This window comes from Microchirus variegatus (genome assembly GCF_963457635.1).
Source record: "Microchirus variegatus genome assembly, chromosome: 9".
In the NCBI taxonomy this organism is placed as follows: Eukaryota; Metazoa; Chordata; class Actinopteri; order Pleuronectiformes; family Soleidae; genus Microchirus; species Microchirus variegatus.
Genome location: NC_139810.1, coordinates 9,998,442 through 10,023,654, shown reverse-complemented (window position 1 = coordinate 10,023,654; position 25,213 = coordinate 9,998,442). Strand labels below are relative to the sequence as shown.

Below are 25,213 nucleotides of genomic sequence, written 5' to 3'. Positions count from 1 at the left end.
CACACTCTGGGGCTATTTACATCTTGTCATCTATAAATATCTTCATCACGTGGTCTTCGCTGCCAGCCTCATAACCTGACCCACTGAACACAGTAACAACTGTCACCAATCAGAAGAACTGCATATTTCCTCATAACAGATGATTATGTTCAAACTAAAATGCCCAGTTTCAGTCAACACATTATTTTATGTACATCTACTTAACATTCACAGAGACAGTAATTATACCTAAAACCAGTTAAAGAGGAAAACAAGTAATTGACTTTTCATTAAAAAAACAAACCATTAAACAACCTTTATTTCATAAGCTGTATCCAAAAGATGTTTAAATGAGGGAAAAGCAGTATGACCAAAGAGGAACAGGCTCATTTAACAAGCAATTGCTGCAAATGAGTACCAAATATCACTGTATTACACTCACAGGACAAACTCCATAATGATCTGAAATCATGTTCATCATTAAATTCAGGCTCAAAGGGATGTTCAGAATAAACTGAATGGAACATGATGTGCATACTAGTTCAGTCTCTTAAGATTTCTACATGTCTTTTTTTATTTGCTTACTGGTTTGTTTTAGACATTGTTTACAAAAGTCTTGAGATAGCAGCATTTCCTGGACTCTGAATTAGTAATACGTTCCCTGGGATACAAAAATACATGTAGCACCAATGTCAGAGAAAAGTCTAAATCACTCACTTTTATACAATTAAAATACTTTATTGTCATGAATGATAGCTATCTATGTTATTATGTTGTTATGTTTGCCTGTGTTTTCGTATAAATAATACTAATAATAATAATAATTCAAAAAACATACACACAAAGGATTGAAGGAACTGAATTCTGGGTGAAAGGAAAAGCCTTCCCTGGCGTTGACCGCCAGAGGGCACTGAATCAGAGTTTTGCTGAATCTGAAATCAGCACTTCCTCTCGGCTTGTTGTTAGGGAGGTTGTCAGGGGCAGCGCTCCACAGCCCAGCTAAGCTAACAGGAGATTATGAAACTCAGGCAATGATGTAATGATTTATTCATTTAAGAAAACGACTGGCGGCTGGTAATTTATTTTCCGTGCATAGCGGTTTTACTTATTCGCCTAAAACATGAATGACAGCGCCGGTATTTGTCGAAAAGACCAGACTTTTGCAGTGATGTTTGTCTCTTGGCTAGCTTAATATTTTGCTAACAGTCGTAAAGTGCTAGACATTGACGTTACACAGTAATTGACAGGCGTTTCCAGCTTTACGCTGCGGTTTATTTACAGTTGTTTTAGATAGATAAAATGGAAGACACTGAAGAAAATGTAATGGAGCAGGAAGATTTGCCGCTTGTCAACGGCAAGAAACCATCTCGTCGCTCCACTCGACTCAACATCCAGAGGAGTAGTGTCTGCTCTCGGGCTTATTTCGTCGTGGTCATGGTCTTCTTCCATGTGTATATCCTGAATGTCATCGCCCTGCTGCTCTACGTGCACTACAATAACGGAGCCGGGGATCTGGTGAGCGGAGACAGGGCCTCGTCAGCAGCAGCAGTGGGCCCGGGTGGCAGCTCCCTGCCCCGTCCCTCTGCTCCAGCTGCCCGGCAGCTGCATGTGGAGGACCACAGTCAAACTTTCAGTCTGTCTCGAATTGAGGGAATACGGGTAAGACAATTGGTATCATTTCTTTTACAGGTTGGCCGATTAAATGTGACAATGTAGTAACAACAAAGTATAAACCACTGGTGTTGCTTCCACTTTAACAAAAAACAGTATATTGGTATACAAATACTCCTTATTTATCCAGTACACATTTTACAATTATTCTCCTCCCATTTATTATAGCTGTGGTGATTTAATTGATTACTCAACTAACTGTCAACTATTACTATAACTGTTTAATCGGTTTTATGTCCTACGTTTTAGCCATTGCCATGTGTTTTTATATTTACACCATGGAGTGGCAATTTTACTTTTGGTCTGATTTTTGGTATATGCTTTTTTAACTCTGTGTTTAAAACTGCAGTGCAGTGTGTTAAATTAGCATAGAAGTAAATGCGTAAGTCAAGTCCTCACCTGACCTGACCTGACCTGACCTGACCTGACCTGGGGGTTTTAAATCACAATATTCCATCCATGATAGAACTTTAAGTGTCAAAAACAGACATTTATGTGCCAAGCTGAAAGTCTGAGACCTCTAGTTTGACTAACAATCAGTGAAATATTATTGCATGGAGGAATAGTATCAGCAGGGAGCAGTGTTGGGATCGAGGATTACCTCAATAATACAAACTTCACATTCAGTGTTAATAAAATCAAGCTATACAAAGATGGTAATACTCCACAGATCTTATTTCTGTAACTACTGGATCATATTAGGATTTAAGTAATCAGAGTGCTGTTTGCATGGCAGTTTCCCAGCTGACGTAAGGTCAAAATGGATCTTAGTCCATCGCAGGGCCAATATACAGATGAACAACCATTCACATTCACACCGATGGTCAATTTAGAGTGTCCACTTAACCTCTGCATGTTTTTGGACTGTGGGAGGAAAACGGGTCCACACACACGGGGAGAACATGCAAATGTAAACATGGTAAATACTTTATCTAAATCCTTGTGTGGTCATAGCATTGATAACGTCTCTTGTGTATCTGCAGGTGGGACATGTTCAGCACGTTTCCTTGGTGCCAGGCAGAACACATGCGATGGTGACACTAAGCTTGAAACCACTTCTATTTGGTGAGTACAGTTTAGTCTTTGGGTATGATGTGCTGTTTATGAATAAACGGCTTTTCTTCAGTCTTCACAGCGCTACATTTAATTCCTCTCAAAGTCATACAAATATAGACCAGCAATATTTACTTAAAATTCACAGATATTTTATGTACATTTAAAAAAAATAAAAATAAAAAAAACCCAGAAATGTTAATTACTTTGACCTCTTCTTCCTGAAAGACAGTGTTGTAGGGCTACAAGTAAAGACTATGTACATTAATGGTTCATCTGTTGGTTATCATGTGAGTAGTAGAAATGGTGAAAATGCCACGGATGTTTACAAAACCTCAAAATTAGATGGTCTGAAAATAAGCATCCCAAAAGTAAAGAAAATTGTTCACATTTAAGAGGATGAAATCAGAGAACCTAAGGAAACTTATGACTTAATTAATTAAATGATTATTGAAATAGTTCACAATTAACTTTGTAATCAGTTAATAATCAATGAATCAATTAAATGTTGCAGCCCTACATTGTTGATACGTAAGCTCCTTGGTGAAAAGATTAGACCAAATATTATTTACAGTTATTGGCTTAAGGTTACATTCCTACATTCTCTATCTATGCATCTCTTAACCACAGCTGCTCAATGCCGGTATCACAATTCAGTTCACAATGAACACCTAATCATAACTCCTGCACCGGTGCTGTTTCCATTTGCGCACGGCTCCCATCAGTTTCTTGTCCCGTCTCTGCCAGAGATAAGCCTTATTGGCCACCAGCCTCTCCCCTTGCACTGTACCTGTCACTAGGAAGGTACCGCCCTGTGGGTGGTGCCGTGTCATGTTCCTCACACATGTGGCGTCCCTCTCTAGCCACAGCTCAATTTGGGAGCGAATCCGCCCTCCTAACAGAGGTCCGTGCTTCAGAACCTGCAGTTTGGCAGCCAGCGAGTACTGAGACAGACTCGCCGGACTGTACTTGAGCCGCTTTAGGCGCAGCTTCACGACTGGAAAGAGAGCAGAGACAGACGAGGCATGACTGATATCATCTTTTTTTTAAGGTTCTGCAATTTGACTGGCACACATGACATATTTTTCCTGTTGTATTTGAATAAAATAAGTTGAGAAATTATCTCATATGGTCATTATAGCTATTGCTAAAACATCATAACTAATAGTTGTCTAAGACTATAGTGTAATACTTTTTTTTTTAGCTTTTAATGTATTTTAGGGCAGGTGCAATATAATTTTTTTTTTGAATTCTGTAATTCATATTCTGTGAATTATATGTCCATTGTAGGTCATTTGTTGTTTCTTTGTCATACTGTGTCTTGTGCCACAGCTGCTGTAGCACTTGCACAGTAAAAAAAATGTCCCTGTGGGGACAGTAAGATATATTTGATTTAATACGACCTATTTGTGGAGCAGTGACTTTTTGTCTACTATCTCCTGTAAAAAATAAATTAGGAACATATGTCATGAAATGAGGTGGAGGAATGCTGATACTCACCAAAATCACTCCTACAAAATGTCTCCAGTGTATCTTTAGACGAGGAGGCCACCTCCAGTTCACAGTCACTGCAACTCGCCACAGGCACTGAAATATTCAAACCACTAATTCAGTCTATTGTTAAATGAAGTCAGCCGCATCATTTTTATGCGTGATGTCGGTGTCTCTCACCCTTGTGCCCACCCGTGTTTACAGTGGTGTTGGTGATGGAGGAGATGCACATAAGATGGTCTACAGGATACTGGTCACAGTGCAGTATTTCTGGCCAGGGGTAGCCATAGCAACTCATGATTGGTGCACAGCTGTCCCGTACAGATTCACACAAACTCCTGCAGGGTGATATAAACCTGAACGAGAGGAGATGGAGAGGAAAACAGGGTCAGCACTGGATAGAGGAAAGGGGATTTGAATCAATAATGAAGTGACCGAGGACAAGCAATGACATTTGGTTGCTCTTTCCTCATAACACAAGATAATCCTTTATAAGTCAGAGCAGCAAAGACTGCAAAGTTAAAGGTAATAAATACATGGATTTTCACATCTATTAATGTACAATATAGAGGATCTTGATTATTAGGATTATAAAAAGTGTTGCACATAGGATGATTAACATGTTACATGTGGTATACTGAGAGCAGTGCTTGTTGTATAGTCTAACAGCATCAGGGAATTACTTTTTTGTGTCCGATACCGATATATCACAGCTTTGAGCATCTGTCGATACTGACATCAATGACTGACACAGACCTTGTAAACTATGAAGCAGTCAATATTTGTACTATCCATTTCACGAAATTTCAAATACACAATTCTCCCAACTGTGCACCACATATTCTGCTCCTATACAGAAGAAATAAATAGCCCAAAACATGACTTATTTTACATATTTACAGTCCACTGTAAAATTGTGCATAGGGACGCATGCAATACATAGGATTTTGTTTTGTTTCGGACTTAATAGTTTTCTTTTTGCGCTATCCGCTATTCCCCTATGGTGATTTTCACCAGTATCAGAATGCTATTGATACTATCATATCATATCTCATCCCCAGTTTGTATTGTCACATAATAACCCCTCTTGGGAACATAATTACTATACTGCTACACAATATTCAGTGATTTAAAAAAAAAAAAAAAAAATCAAAAATCTAGGTTTGATAACTATATTAACAGGGAAAAAAGCCAGTAGAAGCAAACTTACCTGTCTAGACAGATGGGTGCAAAGAGAGAGCAGAGAAAGATGCGAGCGTCAGGGTGGCACTCTCTGGCTAGCAGTGGCAGCCAGCTGGCACTCTGATGTACAGCTTCAGCGGGAGAGTCATGGCCCAGCAGGTTGGGCATCCTCATAGAGTCATAACCAATGTTCTGGCACAAGGCCATGCCAGGTGGGACGGGCACACAGCGAGAGGAACTGCGTGGCTCCCACATGCCACCATCTCCGACAGAAAGCACAGACCTGAATCCAGTAGTCAGACCAGGGTCCCACCACATCTCGCCCTCTTCTCCTACTCCTCTAGAAACATGAGTATTTCCAAATCCAGTTTCAGCGTTGCCCTCAGTAATTGCCTTGTCCTGGCTCTGGTCTTTCACCCCAGCGCTAATCCTCCCCTCAGCTCTAGCTCGTCCCTCAAGCCCTGCCCTCACTCTGTGAGCACCGGGGCCCAATGTGCTTCCAGGTCCAGCAAGCAGAAGGAGAATTAGCACAGAGGCTGAATGGAAAGACTTCATGGAGCTGAAATGAGGACAGAGCTCTGAGGTCATCCTGGGAAAAAGGGGAAATCCTGTAGTGTGTTTTAAATGTTTTTTTTCTTAAGTCCTCTGTGTGACTGTGCTGGGGACAAGAGGATGGCAGAAAAGGTGTATTTATAGTGGCCAGTGATTACATTTGCATAGGAAGGGGGTAAGGGGAGGTGTGGAGAAGAGAAGGGATGGGGGGGGGGCACATTGAAGAATAACTAGAGATGCAGAGTTGAGTTAAGCATGTTTGAAAGAGCTCAACTTCACCAATGTGGTGAGTTGGTATTTGGATCCTTCTGGATTTCTGCCATTTCCACCCCCACAGCTTGAACCAAGGAAGTGACTGGCCCCCATGTAGTGAAACCCTCAAAACTCACAACCCTGTTCCTCCCTGACCTTTTTTATTTTGTCCTCGTCATGAGACGGAAGGTGCTCATAATAGTAAGAAGACAATTAAGCTGCCCCTAGGGAGATTCCATTTCATTGAGAAAATAATCAACATGCAGAAAACATCTCAAAGTGACAGGACATTTTTGTTTTTTTGTATGTGGTGACGTGTACTTGTGACCCAAAATAAAATTGATGTAGACTTACTGTGTCGCAGTGGCCTGATTCCTGTTCAGACAAGCAGGTCACTTCCATTCCAGGGGAGAAAGAGAAAGGGAGAGAGAGAGAGAGGGAGAGAGAGTGAGAGTGTCCCCTTTATTCATATCAGTTATCCAGGTTAATGAGGCCTGACTGAACAATGGGGATTAACCAAGTCAGACAAACTACTACTGAACAGGCAGGCAACCTGCCGGAAGCCATTTATTAAGAGGAGTAATGATCAACACACTTTGATGGATCACCGGGAGGGCACCACACCTTCACTATTGGGGTCCCAATAAGTCAATACATGTGTTTGATACAAGTTCTTAAACATGGCAATCACAATGTTCTTGTTTTCTGACTCAACTTTGCAGTAATTGATATCCGCAATTACTGCGTCCCACGGGCCTGCACTGTCTCTACCTTCCTTTGGGATAGACTACCGATGTCTCATTAAAACCTCTAGTGGGATGTGGGCTAGACTATACCACAAATGACTCACTGGGGACTGGTAGGACAGAATAGAATAGCATCTACTTATTATATAGAGTTTGTGTTTACTGTGCGGATCATTACTAGTCTTCCTGTGCTTTAACACCTACTAATTGCAACAATTAGAGGTAATAAAGTTTACCAATAAGATATGAACCTTAGCTCCCTTTAGCCAAACTAGTAATTGGGGCTGGGTGTTAAGGGAAAAACTATATAAATCCAACCTATATTTTTTTTGTCAAGCTTAAAGGTAAGGCTTACTGATAGGGCTTGTAAATGATACCTGGATATTTTAGGCTGTATATCAGGTACAGCTGCATGTAAAACTCCACATACTCTGGATTCATGAAAAGTTTTCTTTTGAGATGTTTGTGCTTCAAAACAGAACTGTTATGTAGTGACTTTTAAGTATTTTTCAATGTTAGTATTTAATATAATAAATATGAGAATTTTCAATGCCCTATTGTAACCTGATATAAATTCATTTACTATTTTTTGTTTATTTTGCTCAGCAAGACCAAAATTCAAGAACAACCCATATTAGTCATTTAATTAATGAGGGATTTAATTGTCCTACCTTTTTGAATGTAAGTGTCCTACTTAGCACCCACTGATCAAAGTATCTGTTATCTCACCTTGAGAGGTTTTGATTGGCAATCAAAAAGTAATCCAATCCAAGTCAGACAGATCAATCCAGCACTGTTCACAGAAATGTTTTAATCCACTTTAAGACTTTTAATGTGCACGTGTTTAAATGAATGTTGAATAAACTTACAGGCATGAGTGACTCTGGCATGATCACCCTGTTATGAGTACTTACAAAATCACAAGTATATTTTCATTCACGTCTACTACATCCATGTTAAAATCTTATAAAGTTTTAAAAATGCTGCTGACTCGCAATGGCTGTCTTTTAGTCTGGACTATGAGCTGTTACCTCAAAGTTATGTTAACATAACACTTATTTTCAGTTTTAGTTAACTGTGTCTAATCAAAGAAATCATTTTCTTACTTTTCTTTATTGTTGTTGTTTCTTGTTATTGATCATCTCTGGAACTGAGCAAACAACCACAGAAGAGAGAGTAAACATCCTGTTTGCACTGGCATACACATGAGCTGTGCACCTGACTGGTCACATGATATACATTTTTAGGCATATTAGGCTGGATGCAGATTACTTGTCTTTCCACAGATTGAACAGAACTTTTTTTCTTTCTTTTCCATAAATTAGCTGTCAGCATTACCCAATCAACCTACAGTATGTAATCCTAACAGGGGAATGTGTGAGTCAGCTTATCTTTCAGTAAACCCTCAGCCTCATTTTGGTAGTGCTTGATTAAGCTCTGCCTCTCCACTCCAGTGTCCTTGATCCTCTGATCATCTAATAATATGTTTCAGTCTGTCCTTTAGACTCCATGTCATTTACAATGGAAAAGCTAATGTTGTGCATGAGGACACAGGGTTTTTTCTAGAATAAAATAGTATGGTGGCGCCAAGCGACCGACGTCGGGCCCCCATACTCTTTTGTAAAGTAGCAATGAATAGCATCCAACGCTCAGTCTGTATTTTGGTTAGAGGGCGTATGAAAAAAAGTAAGAGGGTGCAGCAGCCCCGTTACCTGGTTTACAAACACCCTTTAGGACCCATATGGCAAACAATTGTAACCCAAATCAAATGCATGTTTTTTTTTAAACTTATACACATAAATCCTTTTTTGAGGGACCCAAAAACATGTCCTGTGACCATCTGTGGATGGTTTGAATGATTTGAAATCCTGTTCCACATTCACCACTGTTGTCTTTCATCAATGTTCACCAGAGATCCCTGGCTTCCTGTCGGAGGAGGAGTGTCGCGTTGTGGTGCAGCTCGCTCAACTCAAGGGTCTGATGGAGAGCCAGGCTCCATCACCCAGCCAGGGACGAGAGGACTCCAACCAGCCGTTACTTTCTATCAGTACAGAGGAGGTTTTCAGCCTGTTAGACCTAAACCAGGATGGGCTACTGCAAAAACAGGAGGTAATAGAGAGCACAGACCTCTATATAGAACTTTATCTGCTTATAGCTATTACCATCTTACATAAGCATGACATAACTCATCCTGATCTGTTAAGATAAGAACTTGATAAATGAGACTTCCCATGTGAAATTGCTGCCTAATCCGTAATCTGGATCAGATCCTGGTGAAACTAACTCTGATGTTAGAGTCGCCTACCTATCACATTAAAAATCAGATTGAAAACTGTAGACAGGATGTTGCTAACAGATAGACACACTTCCAGATAAACCCACACATGAAAACATAACTCCCTAGACTGAATTATGGCCCAGTGGGTGTATGCCTACACTGACTAATAGAGTTTCAATTCACACAAGGTTTTGCCAGACCTTGATATTCAAGTGGCCATAAACATGTTTTGTGTGGCTTTTTCCACCCACATCTAGACAAATGATCTTTGAGTGCCACCTTTTAAATGTTTCTGTCGATATCATAATATATATAATATATATATTATGATATATTGATAATAAAACATATCATGTTCACAAGAATGGGACAGACTGTTTACTGGCTTTCAACAAATGCAGATGTAAAATAACCTAGATTAATTGTGACATCATATTTTGTTTATTGTTGTTTTTGTGAGTTTGAGAAACCGACTCTGGTCTTTCCTGCAGATTGTGAGTCACTCACGTTCTCGAGATGGAACTTGGTTGAGCCCAGACAACTTGCGGCAGATACTCAGCGTTCTGGAGGCTCGTCCAACAGGTTTGTGTTCATGTGTTTCATTAGTGTCAATGTATTTTAGTGTGTTCTGCCTGATTTGATCAGTTTTGAAGAGACGGACAGCTGCGCGAATGAAAATAAGTTGAAGAATGAGTCTCTTAAACCTGAGTCAGTGTTTTCACTTTAAAGGTCCATAGTGTAACACATTGGACTGTTTCTTGGCAGAAATTGAATATACTCCTATATGTGTAAAATTATATTCAATTATAAAATATTTTTTGTTCTCTGGAAAATGTAGTCTGGACATTCTCTGGAGGTTTCAGGAACGAGCCGACAAGTTCCGGAAAATACTGATCGACTTTACGGTTCGCTCATATGCATCTCCTCTGGATAATTTCAGGAAAATTCCCTGATTTAATTTCATGTCTCCGAGCATCTTGAGACACATACAGCCCATTGGATTTTGTTGTTGTCAGAAAAGAAAAACTACTTCTACAGGATAAAGTGTCAAGTATTTATGATGCTTTTCCACTATCCAGTTCCAGCATGCCTTGCCTTGGCTCATCACGGTACGGCATGGTTTGACTCTACATGGTTTGGTGACTTTGTTTTATACACAACACACAAACTAATGACTAGTGACTTGTAAAGCAGTTGTTTTCAGTGTAACTGAATCATTAGACTCAGTTCCTTCCTGCATGAACGGAGCACAGACTTCTGACACAGTCACTGAACTGAGATACGGCGCAGGGGGCTGTGATGCAGCTCGCCAACCCTGATTGCGGCAGTGCTGTTGTTAAATACACCAGACTCCTCTGTTAAATGATTTCAGACATTTCCTCGGTAATTGTTGCGAGTTTAGACATTTCCTCTGTAAATGTTGGAGATTAACACATATCTTTAGGATTTTTAAGTCCATTCAACCGATCTAAAGTCTGTCATTGTTCGGTTTGATTCTTGTCTCGGACGTCTCTTCATGATTCTTCCAGTGACGACATTCTCTGACCAATCACTGGCTGGCAGTCTGTTGACGCCACACGTGGAACCTCGTCAGAGCAGGTACTAAAAAAGTACCAGGTACGATCACTAATGGAAACCCAACAACCCCCGCCAATTAGTATGACCTACCCTTTCACTTGAACAATAGCATGACCCTGGCTCTGGAACCTTAAATTTATGTTCATGGTAAAAATCTGTTTGTCCTACTATTTAATGTTGAATATCTGCTCATCGCAATCTGGTGGTGACCTGGGACCTTTGCACTACTGTATATACAAGGAAATCCAAGAAACTTGCAAAAGGCAACTTCACTTTATCTGTTCAGTTTTGTTTTTCCCTCACAGTCAGTCCATTCAGTCATTTATGAGTCTGTCAGAATCAGATATGTAAATAATAATAATCTGTTGGACCAACCACCTTCCATCCTATGTGTGAATGTTAGGTGTACACGTGTTCTTGAGTGGGTGGCTGATTGGTGGCTGTGAAAGTCTTTGTGAGTGACCCGGCTGGAAGAGTTTTGTTGTACACATCCCAGTCCGGATGTCTTATCACAACTCATTACATGCCGATTATTCTCCAAACTGCCCCCCCCCCCCCACACACACACACTGTTGTTAATGAACCCCCTCCTCCCCAGTCACCTCTTCACTGGCACCTCAGAGCTGTTTTTGCAGTTGGGGGACAAACGGTCATTCAACTGAGAGTAATTGGTTATTTTAATAAAGAGGAAAGGAATGGAGGGAAAACAAAGATGGGAGCTGTCATAACTTACTGGTCACTACATTGTCTAACAGTTCAGCACAGCACTAATCATGAGTCGTAGGGTTTCATTGTATGAGCCAATACTTTTCTACTATCCCCCAACACTTTATCCAGTTGAGAGTCTAAACCCCACAAACAGTCTTCTCCACTTGTGAAGTTAGGATGTTTGTTGGTGAATAAAGGTCCCCTTTTATCAAATGTGTTCATATGATGAAGGGAATGGAAGTCAAAGGGAAGGCAAGTTAGTTAGCCAAAAGCTAAACTTAATTTCCACCCATTCACTATAATCAATTGTCCAGTGACGCCAACCAGGAAATAAGAATATATTGAATAGCCACTGGGCGGTGACTCTTCTGGTTGTAAAAAGAACTCAGTTTTCATAGAAACCTTTGGCAAAACACTTCCTATTTGATTTATATGGTCATTATACATTTTCCTGAGGCATTAATGGTCTCAATTGCTTTGCAGGTCTTCAGATTCCTACAAATGCTACAGTGAAGTTTACCTTGTTGTAGCCAAAAGGAGATGGCTGCCTCAGCCACATAAATAGTGTAAAATCATACCAGTGCAACACGATATAGCAAATGCACACGCAGCCTTGAATCCTGGTGTTTTTAGTCCTCATGTTCACACTGGAGGCCATCCAATCAAGAAACTCCTGTGTGTCTAACTCCACCTTTTTGGTTATGGACCACTGTGTTAGGTATCCCAATAGAAGGATGCCAAAAAATGGGATGGGATTAATGCACCAAACTGATCCACACTGTTTTGGGACTTTAGCCAAAAGACAACGTCACTGACCCCAGAACTGTGTGTCATTGCTATTGTTATTATTATTATGATATGATATGATGGTATGTAATATTCTTGTATTGGATGTTTGTGTGTGTCTGTGTGCCCCACAGGGTTTCTGTCCGTGGAGGACTTCAGGCATGTTTATGATGTGTCACAAGGCCCAGGACAGCAACGAAGTGGGAAGCTCCAGAGTCACTTCAAACAGAGAAGCAAACACACATGGCTTTACCAAGGATCAGGATCTCACCACATACTGCAAACACTCAGGAACAGGTAAACGTACCCACGCACACATCATACTCTTATTTTTTACACTCATATTTGATGATATTATGTGATGATATATCTGTCATTTAACTTTTTTTTTCCCCAGAGTAATCACTCTGACACGTTTGCCCTCTACATTGATGGAACTGAGTGAGCCTCTGCAGGTGATTCGCTATGAACAGGGAGACTTCAGTAACGCCCACCATGACAGCAGCCATTCTCATTTAGAGACGAGCTGTGCGCACACACGACTGGCAGGAAACACGTCTGCTCTCACAGAGGTCTCCTGCAGGTATGAACTCTTCAGATCGGCTCTTAACCCACAACTCACAAAAATGTTGAATCATTTCACAATTAACCAAGTACCTACTCAACATGGGCGGAGTCATCTCTGCACAGTGTTTGTGATGCTGCTCGCCTCTTGCGATCAGCAGTGCTGTCTCTAAATACACCAGACTCCTCTGTTAAATATTGAGATTTCCCTGGTAATTGACACATTTTTAAACTGATCTACAGTTCGACATTGTTTGGCTTGATTCTTGTGTCAGACTTTTGCTCATGCCATCACTCTGACCAATCAGTGGCCAGCAGTCTGGCGATGTCACAAATAGTATTGCCACAGCTCGCTTGGAACCGACCAGGTACTATTCCAGGAGAAACGCAACTTAACCGTGCCGAGGTAAGTCGAGTCGAGCTGGTGGAAACACAACGAAAGTGTACTCTCCACAGTGCCCATCCCAAGACGAGACAAGACACCTCAGTAAATTTGGCATTGTATTTTATTTTTGCTGAAGCCTTTTACTAAAGCTACAGTAGGCAGGATCATCAACAAAAAGAGATACAAAGATGAATACATAGCATCTAACAATATGCACAGTCACAGTTTCATAATAATAGTTCTCCAGGAAGACGGCAACAAGAAAAGTGGTCGTTAAGTTATTACCTATTATTACCTAATATTACCTTTCTTCATAACCACGCATTTTCCTTGCAGGGCTTGCATTAGACAATATAATCGATTAGGTTAGTTAATTATAAAAACGATGCCAATGCGGTATTTAGGTGTAGATGCATCATAATATTGTTTTTATTTATTTAATCCTTGTGTTCATTCCGAACATTTATTTTCCTGTTACCTCTGTTCTCCTGCACCAGTAGTGCCAGTGCTACTTTAGCTCAGTGGTTAAAAATAAACAGTCCAGACATCTTTGCGGCGCAGACAGTACTTTAATGTTCAACAGTGGAGAACATGCGCTTGTTCACTTACTGTGATGGACATGGAAGCAGTTAAGCAACACATGTTGAGTTGTGAGTCTGTGGGCTGGAGCACATTAATAATTGAGTTGTAACACATTTAATCTATGGAATGGTTAATCCGACATGACAGAGTGCATCTGATGTAGCTTTCAACTTGTGATAATTAATACAGCTTCTTTATTGCCCGTGTCATGTGTTTAATATTTAGTCGATACATTCTTTTTTTTATCAAAAATACTCCATATAATTGCACTGGAGTTAGGGCTGGGCGATATGGACCAAAAGTCATATCTCGATATATTTTGGTTGAATAACGATATACGATATATATCTCGATATTTTTTCCGCAAAGTGAGAGCTGTGAAATTAAATGTTCAGTCAAAGTCAAAGCCAAATATGAGTTGTTTTATTGAAAACTACTCATAATAATAAAATGAAAACATAAACACTGTGCAACAGGAGTGCCTTTTATAAAATCAAAGCTCCATAAGGTGCACATTTAAATAAAAAAAAATATCTTAAATAAAAATAGCCTATAAAATAGGCCAATCTTTTTCTGAAATAAATATATGAGAAAAAAGTACAATATCAAAATGTTTTAGTTTGACAACTATAAATGGCTTTTGAAAATCAAATTACAGATTTTCTTCTCTTATAAAAGAACAAAATATGACAAACCCTAGTAAGGGCAGCATTTATATATAGAGACAACAAAATAAAGTGCTCATTTTAAGAAAAAGTTTTTTAAACATCAGCTTCAGATTACCTTTTCCTTTTTGTTAACTTATCTGAACAGTCTCAACCAGTTGCACAAGAAACAGAGCAGCAACTCAATAAACATTTCCCCCTCTTTTATTTTACTTTGATAAACAGTAGTGCTGTCACATGTGCTGCTTGACCACATATCGCTGGTCGACGCTAGATGGGTGACGTTAGCGAGCCGGTTTGCAAGACTGTCTGACGTCACATTTGCAGCAGTGCTTCTCATGCACAATAGTTGTGACTGGGAAGCTCATATCTCGGGTCCATCGTCTTCATTAGCTTTTCATTAACGTGTCTTTGGCAATGTGAAAGGACACCGCTTTTGTTATTGCACACCACTTGTCTGGAGTTTTGTCGGGTTGTGGACGGCTTGCGCCTGTGGCTTTTGCAGCGCGCAGTTTCACACACTCTGCATATATTGCACTTTGTGCCACGTTTTTAAGTGGTGAAAAAGATTCGTATTGCTTCCATCGCTGGCTGCAACGTGCGTATGGCACTCACTACATATAGCGTGGTTTTGTTGCTCGTCCGATGATTTGTATCCAAACCATCTAGAAATGATTGAGCCACTGCTTTTTCTTTTACTAACCCAGACGCTCTCCTATGCACGCTCCGTAGACGCTGCTGCTTTCTCCATGTGAAGCGGAGCGTCTGTACCTGCCCCTCCCCTCTCTGTGCATGAAAGAGGGGCGGGAGGAGCAGTGCAGAGAGCTCCGGTCAGCGGCTTGTCTGGAGCAAGGATCACAGCGCTAATTTGAACTATATCGATATACGCGATAGGGTCTAATTCCATATCGCATTTAAAAAATATATCGATATATCGTAAATATCGATATATCGCCCAGCCCTAACTGGAGTGCAGACCAAAAAATCTAGAGACAGACCATTAGTGTTGTCCAGTAACTGGGTATGGAAGTATTATTTAATAATTGCACTGTTATATTTTATCAGATGGAGGAAAAAAAGGAAATTGGCGTCAGAGGCCATTGGCTGCTCTAATTTCTAAAAATTGGTTGTAGAAAAACCCATAACTGTCGTCTTCTAATCTATAGTGCAAGTGATAATGACAAGAGTAACATAACAGCACTGTTATCAGTATTTTTCATTCCCTTTCTGGTTTTATTTTCCAGGTATCTCACCGTGTTGTTCTACCTCAGCTCTGTAGAGGAAGGTGGAGAGACGACCTTCCCTGTGGCAGACAATCGCACCTATGAAGAGCAGGTGAGCGTGTGTTTACAACCCCACAGAGCTGTTCATAACGCTGCTTCTGTGAAATGATGACAACCTGACATGACCTGAATGATTAAGAGATTAAGACACTGATGACTCATGACAAGGAATCTGACACCTACGTGATAAACGTTTGCCAGAACAAATGATCAGACATAAAGTGTTGACAGATGTTTTTGCACGTCTTAGGCATTGGTCCAGGATGGCGTTGACCTGATGGACACACAGGAGACGTGTGGCAGAGGGAACCTGAGAATAAAACCTTCTCCTGGGACAGCACTGCTCTGGTACAACCACCTGTCTGATGGAAGAGGTAAGAATTTAATTTTATTGCACATTCTTGTGGATAATGGCTCCATTCAGACTTGGTATTTACAACAGTCCTGAACCTCCTCCATGATAGTAAATGAAATATCTTTAATTTCACAACAAAAACAAGACATATGAAGATGTTATTATTTTGAAATTTGGGGAAAACTCTTGTTAGATTCCAAACTGAGGCTCAATCCTATCTCACCCCTTGCCCCTATCCCTCTGTATGGCACATACACTACTGTTCAAAAGTTTTGGTTTTTATTCATCAAAAGAGTTGCAAAATGAATAGAAAATATAGTCAAGACATTGACAAGATTAGAAATAATGATTTTTATTTAAAATAATAATTTTGCCCTTCAAACTTTGCTTCCGTCAAAGAACCAGCAAAACTGTTTCTTTGACGAACATAGTTCTTTTGCTAACATAAATGCACAAGAGTTTTCAAGGGTTTTCTAATCCTCCAATAGCCTTCTAACGCGATTAGCAAAAACAATCTACCATTAGAACAGCGATGGTTGCTGGAAATAGGCCTCTATACACCTATGTACATATTCCATTAAAAACCAGACGTTTGCAGCTAGAATAGTCGTTTACCACATTAACAATGTAAAGAGTGAATTTCTGATTAATTTAAAGGTCCCATATTATACCCTGGTGCCCTAATGAACATGTCTGTGTCATGCTTTAGTCAAAATATCATAAGGATGAAGCACAATAGCAGTTCAATAACTCTGCCAAAACAGCCTTTTTCAAAACGCTCGGTTTTGTGCCTGGTCATTTACATGTGAATGAGACCCAAGTTAATACACATCCACTGCTTCCAGGGGAGTGTCTCCACTTATCACCTATTGTCATGCACCGTTGTCCCAACCCCCGCTCCATATACCCCATAGTAATGTCCGTTTACCTGTTGTTACTGAGTTTCACCGTAATGCATAGTGAGTGACCACGATTTTGGCTTCTCGCGATCATAAAAACATTAAAATCGAAGAAAAACGATTAATGCGCCGCATATGTAAATTCCCATGCTAGAAAAAGACCCTGAAAGCACCAGTGTAACTGCGACTGAAAGTGACGTGTGTGGATCAACAACACGAGGAGAGAACGTGGAAACACGACAGAAAGGCAGCCTTTGGTTGAGAAGAAATGTAGGACAACATCTACTTCTTTCTGCAGTGCTTTCAAACGCGTGCTCCTCATATCACCGATCCACACACGCCACTCGCTAACCGCAGGCACGTAACTGGTGCGTTCAAGCTGTCCCTCCAGCATAGGAATTTACACACACGATCAACAACAAAGGGCTTGTGAAGCTTGTGACCATTTTTTTTATAAATAAAATATATCTACTGGACACACAAGTCCTCTGAGGCTAGAAGTTTGTGTAAAACACTGTGCTCTGCTGTGCAGCCACTCTTCTTACCTCGCATGCAGTCTCGTATTTCACAGGGAAAAGGGGAAGCTACGGTGGAGCTGTGAAGTACTCTGCCTGGCGGGGTGCCAACATTCACGGTGAAATGTCCGCACTGTCGTCACTTGGTCGGGAGGTGTAAACATCGTGTGTTTTATCGCCTATACTTACACAAAGTGGAACCACTAAAACATGACTGAGTCTTGTTTTTTCACATTTTGGGGACTGGTATGGCCCACTGAGTCCCAAATATAAGTACTAAAATGATAAAAAAATGATTTTGCACAATGGGGGACCTTTAATGTTATATTCATTGAAAAAAAGAGCTTTTCCGTCAAAAATAAGGACATTTCTAAATGACCCCAAACTTTTGAACAGGAGTGTATCTGGGTGTAGTATGTCCCGATTCCTCTTGGGGTAGAGCGGTCACTTTGTACATACGATAAACTGGTCCACCAGTAAGAAATCACCTGTGGGAGAGCAGCATCTCTCAGAAATGAAGGGAGAAAGGTCACACATGATGGACTAAGGGAAATTATTTTCCATTGACTTTGTTTAGTTTTTACTGTCTGCCTTTATATCTTTCTAGGGCTGCAACTAATGATTAATTTCATAATTAATTCAATCATCTGTCAATTATTTCCCCAAGTAATCTCAAGTACTTCTTTGGTCCGTAAACTGTCAGGAAATCAGTGTTTATCAGTATCAGTAAATGTCATGTTTTTGCCCACAAACAAAAATGATTTATTTGCTATATGGAGCAAAACAAACAGAAAACATTCACATTTAAGAAGCTGAAAAATCTGAGAACTTGTTTTAATTACTGAAAAAACATGTTATCATTATCGAAATAGCTGACAATCTGTCTTCTGTCCTCTTCGTTTTCCCTGTCTGCTTTTGGTTTTCTCTAACAATCAAAATTGTGCTAACTTTCATCATATTAGTGCCACTGTCTTTGTTGATAGTATATTGATAACACAACAACACAGTGGATTCACCTGTTAACCTTCTCCCGTGCCTCCCCCAGGTTGGATAGGTGAGCTGGATGAATACTCCCTGCACGGCGACTGCCCGGTCAGGCGTGGGGTAAAGTGGGTGGCCAACAGCTGGGTCAATGTGGACCCAGACCATCAGATGCAGGCACGCTACCAGAGACTTGTTGCTCAGAGGCATCAAGCTAAGTCGGTTATGGAGGAGCATTACCAACCTCTGTCACAAAGTGACCTCCACCAGGATCTATAGTCAGGCCTTTTTTACTCGTGAAGCTGGTGAGGCCTGAAAGATGTTTTATAAATTAAAATTGCACAACATAAAATAGGATTTTCTACTTTCAGTAAATTTGGCAATGTATTTTATTTTTGCTGAAGCCTTTTACTAAAGCTACAGTAGGCAGGATCATCAAATAGTTTCATCCACAGGTTGAGAAAATACTCAAATTTCTCTTTTCATTAGACTTTCTACCAATATTTATTGCCTTTATGTCATATATACCCCATCCATGTGTCCATAGAGTCCGTTTTAGTCCCTGTGACTAAATATTTCCATTTGTCCAATGTCGGCAGTAATATGAAGGGACAGGATAATGGAGGACATTTAATTGGATCACCAAAGACCCTGAGGACTGCTTATAAAACACAGTCAAAGTGAGTGTTGAATACAGAGTGATGGAAAACCCACAGACAACAGATTCCCACTTGTAGAGTAACTTCAATATCTTGTTTGTTTTACATGCTTTTATTGTGATATCTAAGCATTCTATGGAGTAGAATGAAGTTAATAATGTCCGCTCCAGCTGTTTCCACAATGGTGAAAAGCAGCCGGGGTATTCTTAAAGATCAGATATATTCATTCTGTCTGTCTGGTTGTGTGATATATTGCTCAATCTCTGCGGATTTAAAGTACTCAGTGAACTCTTAGGCTGTATTCACACCATCCCTTCTTAATCGAACCCTAGTTTGTTTGCTCGGAAAGTCCGGTTCATTTGGGGAGGTGCAAATGTGCTACCAAACTCTCAAACTCTCGTCCGCCTGAAAACATAGATCTCAGTTTGCTTCAAGTGAACCAAATGCAGGAAGCAGGCTACAACGTAGGGCAATGTGGATTAACACAACCAAAACCCGCGTGTAGAACGAGAGCCGCCATTGTGACTCTCAGATCACTTGATTTACATTAAGATGAATGATTATTATGGATTTGTTGATCGTATACATATGCCGTATACGAATTCTCTGTTCCAGTGAATTGAGCCTTAAAAATCTGACTTATTCAGAATAACAGATATCTGTGGTTGCTTGAATGTGAGTTGGGGGAAAAAGATTGCAGTTATTATGTAAAAGATAAGCCTGCTTACCTGCCTTTCATTTCACTTTAGACATCTGTCCCTGTTGCAAGTCATGTCAGTGGTATTTACTGTTGGAAAGTTAAAGCTCATTGTCTGTTTGTTCTGTTCTTGCCAGTCCATGAGCTTTTATTATGAAATGTTATTTAGAGTATACATACAGGACTTTTCTACACTGGACTAAATGATAATCTGTCCGTCACACTGGCTGTGGGAGGCCAGTCCCTCAGGTGTATTTCAAAGTTAGTTTTCTTTTTCCATCTTCTGTGCTTCTGATCCTCACATGTCACTCAAATGTCACTCATATTTAATTTATTATTATATTTATTGCAATTTTAATGTATTATTTATTATTTATTTACACCGTTTGGTGAACTTGAAATCAAGGGAACAAACTATTTATTACAGTATGGCTTGATGTTGCACTGATTTTGTCACTTTTTGTGTGTTCTATGATATGAAATGTATAAAGTGGTGATTTATTAGCAGTGGTGTCTGTGGGGTCATTCATGCAAGACTGCTGGTGTGCACGGCATCCACTAGATGTCACCCAAAATCAAACACTGCTGCACGTCAGCCACTATGACCTGTTTAACATGAGCTGGATCAGATCTGTGATACAGTAATTGTGGTTTAAATTACAACTGATCTTTTTCAGCATCCTCTTGGCACCAGGTCCCACCACAGATAATCCAGTCAGTGTCCATTTTCAGTCCAACTGAAATACTGGTGATGGCGTATTCTGGGTGGACACTAAACCACTAGCATGCCACTTAAAACTCACCATCACCATTCTGTGAAGGACGCCAGAGCAGATACACAACACATACATCCGTTTTGTGTTTAATCAGTGGTGGGAGGTAATATTCAGAAGTATTCAGGTCCAGTGGGTAAGAATTAGTGACATCTAATGGTGAGACTGCAGATTGTAACAAACGGAGAACTCTGCTTACCTCTCCCTCCCCCCAGCTGCCTCATGGAACTACGGTGGCCTTCACATACCACAAAGGATGACGTTTTCCTTTGTTTGCATATTAAGCTGTCACTGCTGGTTTGTCCATTCAGGCTGCTTTAGAAACACAGTGGAGCATGCAAGTACACAAGGAAGCCTCCATAAAGTAAGGCCCTTGGCATAACTTTATTTAGCACCTTTCATACAAGGATTGCAGCTCAAAGTGCTTCACAATAAAAGGAAAGTAAAATTTAAAAATCATATACAACAATAGAACACAACACAGACATCAAAAGTAACAAAAAAAACCTTTTTAAACTTTGAAATAAAACAAAAGATGCAAATAAAACAGTAAACAATACAACACAGGATGGATGGAATAAAATAGGAAAAGGCTCAAGAGCCAAGAGGTTAAAACCATGTTTTACAACAAGCTTAATCTAATGCCATTTTTCCATCATAGAGTTCCGGCACTCCTGGGTTCTACTCGACTTGTCTGGTATCAGGAACGTCATTTTCCATTACTACATAGTACCTCCTCAACTGCTGCACGAAACTGTTTGGTTTGCTTGTGAGTCAGTTGACGTCACATTTAGTATCGGCTCAGCTCGGTTTGAACCTCGCCAGAGCAGGTACTAAAAAAAAAAGCACCAGGTACTATCACTGATGGAAAAGCTCAAAACAAACAAAAAAGCAGAGTCAAGTTTAGTGGTGTTTGAACTTTATAATAGAAAAGTGAAATAAGGCTACAAAAAAAACCAAAAGATAATATTTTTATTTATTATATTTTAGGTGATGGGTAGTATATTCAATTTTCTACACCATCGTTTAGGTCACACACTAACAGAAAGTAAATAGAACGAAGGCCTTGAATTAAAATAGTTCCTTTAGTCGGCATCAACAATGTAATACAGCGTGAGATTGGATCGTTCTGCTACACTGATTAACAGGCATGATCAGGTTTTTATTTGTAAACATAAATTGTCAAAGCTTCTCAAAAAGCTTTTCAGAGAGGTAACTTATTCATACATTACATCTGTATGAATAATATATATATATATATATATATATATATATACACACATATAATACATCTGCCAAGTAAATAAATGGTGTGAAATGAACAACACAGCAGTACTTTTTGCCACAACATTGAAGACATTAATGTGTCCAGTGTGTAAAATTTTGATGAAATTATTGTGATATGGCAGAAATTGAAAATAAAACTAGAAAAGCAAAACAAAATACACCCTGCCGGCATTGTGCCTGGTCCCATTGCGGACATTTCCTGAAAATATCATCCAAATCACTCTGTGGTTTTTCGAGTTATGTTGCTAACAGACAGACAGACAGACAAACTCCAGCGAAAACATATACATCCTGGCGGAGGTCAATCAACAATTTTTTATCGCTTATTTCAGGTCAGGTCTGTTCCCTGGAGGCCACCATGTTGGACCACCATGTTTTAACAGTAGCCCACAATGGACAAACAAAACATCTTTTCATCATTTATTTTGATGCTACAGTGGTATGCAAAAGTTTGGGCACCCATGTAAATTTTCATGATTTTCCCTTATAAAGCATTGGTTGTTTGGATAAGAAATTTCAGTTAAATATCATATAGAAGACAAACACAGTGATATTTGAGAAGTGAAATACAGTATCTATGATTTACAGAAAGTGAGCAAAAATTATTTAAAGCTCACATAGAGTGGTCCTGTTGCACATATACGTGAGTTATCGAGGTCTACTTACATACATTAACTTGATTTTATGGTCAAAAACCTCCTAGTTGCTGTAAACGAGCCAATAGAAATCCTCTTTTCTGACGCTGTTCTCCAGCCACGATATTTCAGACATAAATCTCACCCCCAGAAGACAGAGTGTGTTGTGATTGGCCAGCCAGCGTAAAGCCTTCTCGACTGTCTTGTGATTGGCCAGTACCCGGAAGTGACATATTCAGCACACCCGCTCTCAGAAGCGCAGCTCCCCCCTCTGGAACGGTGGATGCACTGCTCCTCATTATCAAAACATAGTTTTACAATGTTTAAAAATAGTTTTGTCACGACTCCCCGCCGCAGTCCCTTTTATGACTTTGACCCGGAGTCAGACCCAGAGTCAGAAGACACTGTTGCTCGTGAAACACCTCCACAAGGGACGTTATTCTTCTTCTGCGGTTCAATGTACGCAACCGGATGTGCCCGGACCAGGAGGATCTGCTGTTCAGGAGAACCGCTGTTTACGTAACCCGACCGGGGTTTTTCAGAGATCTTGCTGAGCCCGAGATTACAATAAAACACAGCGTTCTCAGCAATGGCTGAACTGTTTGTTTCGAAACTTCAGGGCTTCGTAAACAAGGTAATGACGCAGATACACACTAAAAAAGAGCGTTAATTGGAACTTCACAGACCAGTTCCAAAGACCTACAACATCATCTTGCTGCAGATGGTGGCGGTTCCATCATGCTGTGGGGCTGTGGCCAGTGCAGGGACTGGGAATCTTGTTAAAGTTTAGGTTTCCACTCAATATCAGCAGATTCTGGAGAACAATGTCCAGGAATCAGTGACAAAGGCGAAGTTGTGCCGGGGCTGGATCTTTCAACAAACAACGACCCTATACACTGCTCAAAATCTACTAAGGCATTCATGCAGAGGAGCAAATACAACGTACTGGAATGACCATCTCAGTCCCCAGACCTGAATATTATTGAACATTTGTGGTGTGATATAAAGCGGGCTGTCCATGCTCGGAAACCATCAAACCTGACTGAACTGGAGATGTTTTGTAAAGAAGAATGGTCCAAAATACATTTCGCCAGAATTCAGACTCTAATTGGAAGCTATAGGAAGCGTTTAGAGGCTGTTTTTTCTGCAAAAGGAGGATGCACAAAATGTTTCTTTTGTGGTGCCCAAACTTATGCACATGCCTAATTTTGTATAAATAATTCTTGCACACTTTCTGTAAATCATATAAACTTTATTTCACTTCTCAAATATCACTGTGTTTTTCTCCAATATGATATATTTAAAGATGCATTATGTAATAAATCTAAAGCAACTGGCCATGAAATCCTTCTAATATGTCACAGAGACTCAGGAATAATATTCATATAACATACTGAACTCACCAACAACAACTATTATTATTATATAATATTTGCATTAAAAAAATATTTTGCAGACTGGAAATCATGTTTATGTTTTGAAATCATGTTTTTGCATGTGGCGCCACCTACCGCCGTCTAAAACCTAAAACCCTAAAACCCTCTGTATTTTGAATTTCAATGTAGTAACCATTTTTGGCCACATTCTTACATATGGCACCTTTAACTGATTTTATATAAAATATTCATTTTATAACCAAATACATGATAAACAGCTTAATTTAAATGAACCACATTATATACATATAAAGAATATAAATCATTGAAATAATCAATCCGGTTCTTCAAATACACGTATAAAAATATTCCTGTCAGAGGGATTTAAAAGAGGATAAGAAGGCTGTCAGTCTAATCTCCTCAGGGAGTTTGTTACGAAACAGAGTAAGTTGACCCAAGAGTAAATGCCCCTTATATATATTCTTAAATGTAGACAAAAAGGTTTGTGGGTTGAAATTCTCATAAAAATTCATCAAAATGATCAAGAAAGCAACCAATCAACTTAAAAGAGCGATATGTAAGACATCTTTCGCAAAAATGCACTGCATGCACAGTCAACCATGCTGTTGCCAATAGTCAACAGGGTTATAAGAAACTTGTGGATAGAAAACAAACAAAAAAAAAGGCCACAAATCAACTGCTGAAGACTTGAAGCTATCTATAGCAGGAACTCGTTAACCTCCAGTGCTGTCGTATCCATGAATACAACCTTCCTGAAGTGTCCAGAAGTCCAGGGTATCATTGGTGCTCAGAGACATGGTTAATGTAAGGACGGCTGAAACACCACCACCACTGAACAAAATTCTGAAGTTGAAAATTCAAGACTGGGCCAAGAAAAGAGCTGAAGACAGATTTAGGTATCACGGACAGATGGAATGAGAGTGACTTTAGACGGACACAGAGCACTTTGAGTCCGGCCCCAGCAAGGTGGGGAACCCTAAACCCTATTGAGAACTTGTGGGCCCCTCTTAAAAGTGATATTTAAGGCCCTTGTGTACTTGCGTGCACAGTGCGTGCATCAAGCAGCAGAAGTAGTCGCCAAGGAAAGTCATCCGAGCCTCAACCTGGTGGCGCTTGTACACGGCTGATGAACCAAACATGTCTGAGCTGTAGCATCGTTCTCTTCTTTGGTACAAATTCCTATTCCCTGCATACATTCAGACTTGTACCGCCACCCGATGGTGAAGTCAGATACTTACAGGACCCTGACGAGTAAGTATA

The 25,213-nt window shown here is 40.0% G+C and overlaps 2 protein-coding genes across 2 annotated transcripts; one reads left to right on the top strand and one right to left on the bottom strand.

Moving 5' to 3' along the window:
* Window positions 1-1,278: 1,278 nt before the first annotated feature.
* Window positions 1,279-20,230, top strand: LOC310931794 (transmembrane prolyl 4-hydroxylase-like; the record flags this gene model as incomplete). Its single annotated transcript, XM_083895023.1, has 9 exons — window positions 1,279-1,638; window positions 2,634-2,715; window positions 8,839-9,035; window positions 9,696-9,786; window positions 12,411-12,573; window positions 12,674-12,859; window positions 15,717-15,807; window positions 16,006-16,129; window positions 18,570-20,230. 9 exons carry the CDS (start codon window positions 1,279-1,281, stop codon window positions 18,782-18,784), a joined length of 1,509 nt encoding a protein of 502 aa, XP_083751149.1. The 3' UTR covers window positions 18,785-20,230.
* LOC310931705 (secreted frizzled-related protein 5) lies at window positions 3,375-5,964 on the bottom strand (the record flags this gene model as incomplete). The annotated part of the gene is made up of 4 exons (XM_083894936.1): window positions 3,375-3,700; window positions 4,204-4,290; window positions 4,375-4,550; window positions 5,405-5,964. 4 exons carry the CDS (start codon window positions 5,962-5,964, stop codon window positions 3,375-3,377), a joined length of 1,149 nt encoding a protein of 382 aa, XP_083751062.1.
* Window positions 20,231-25,213: the final 4,983 nt, after the last annotated feature.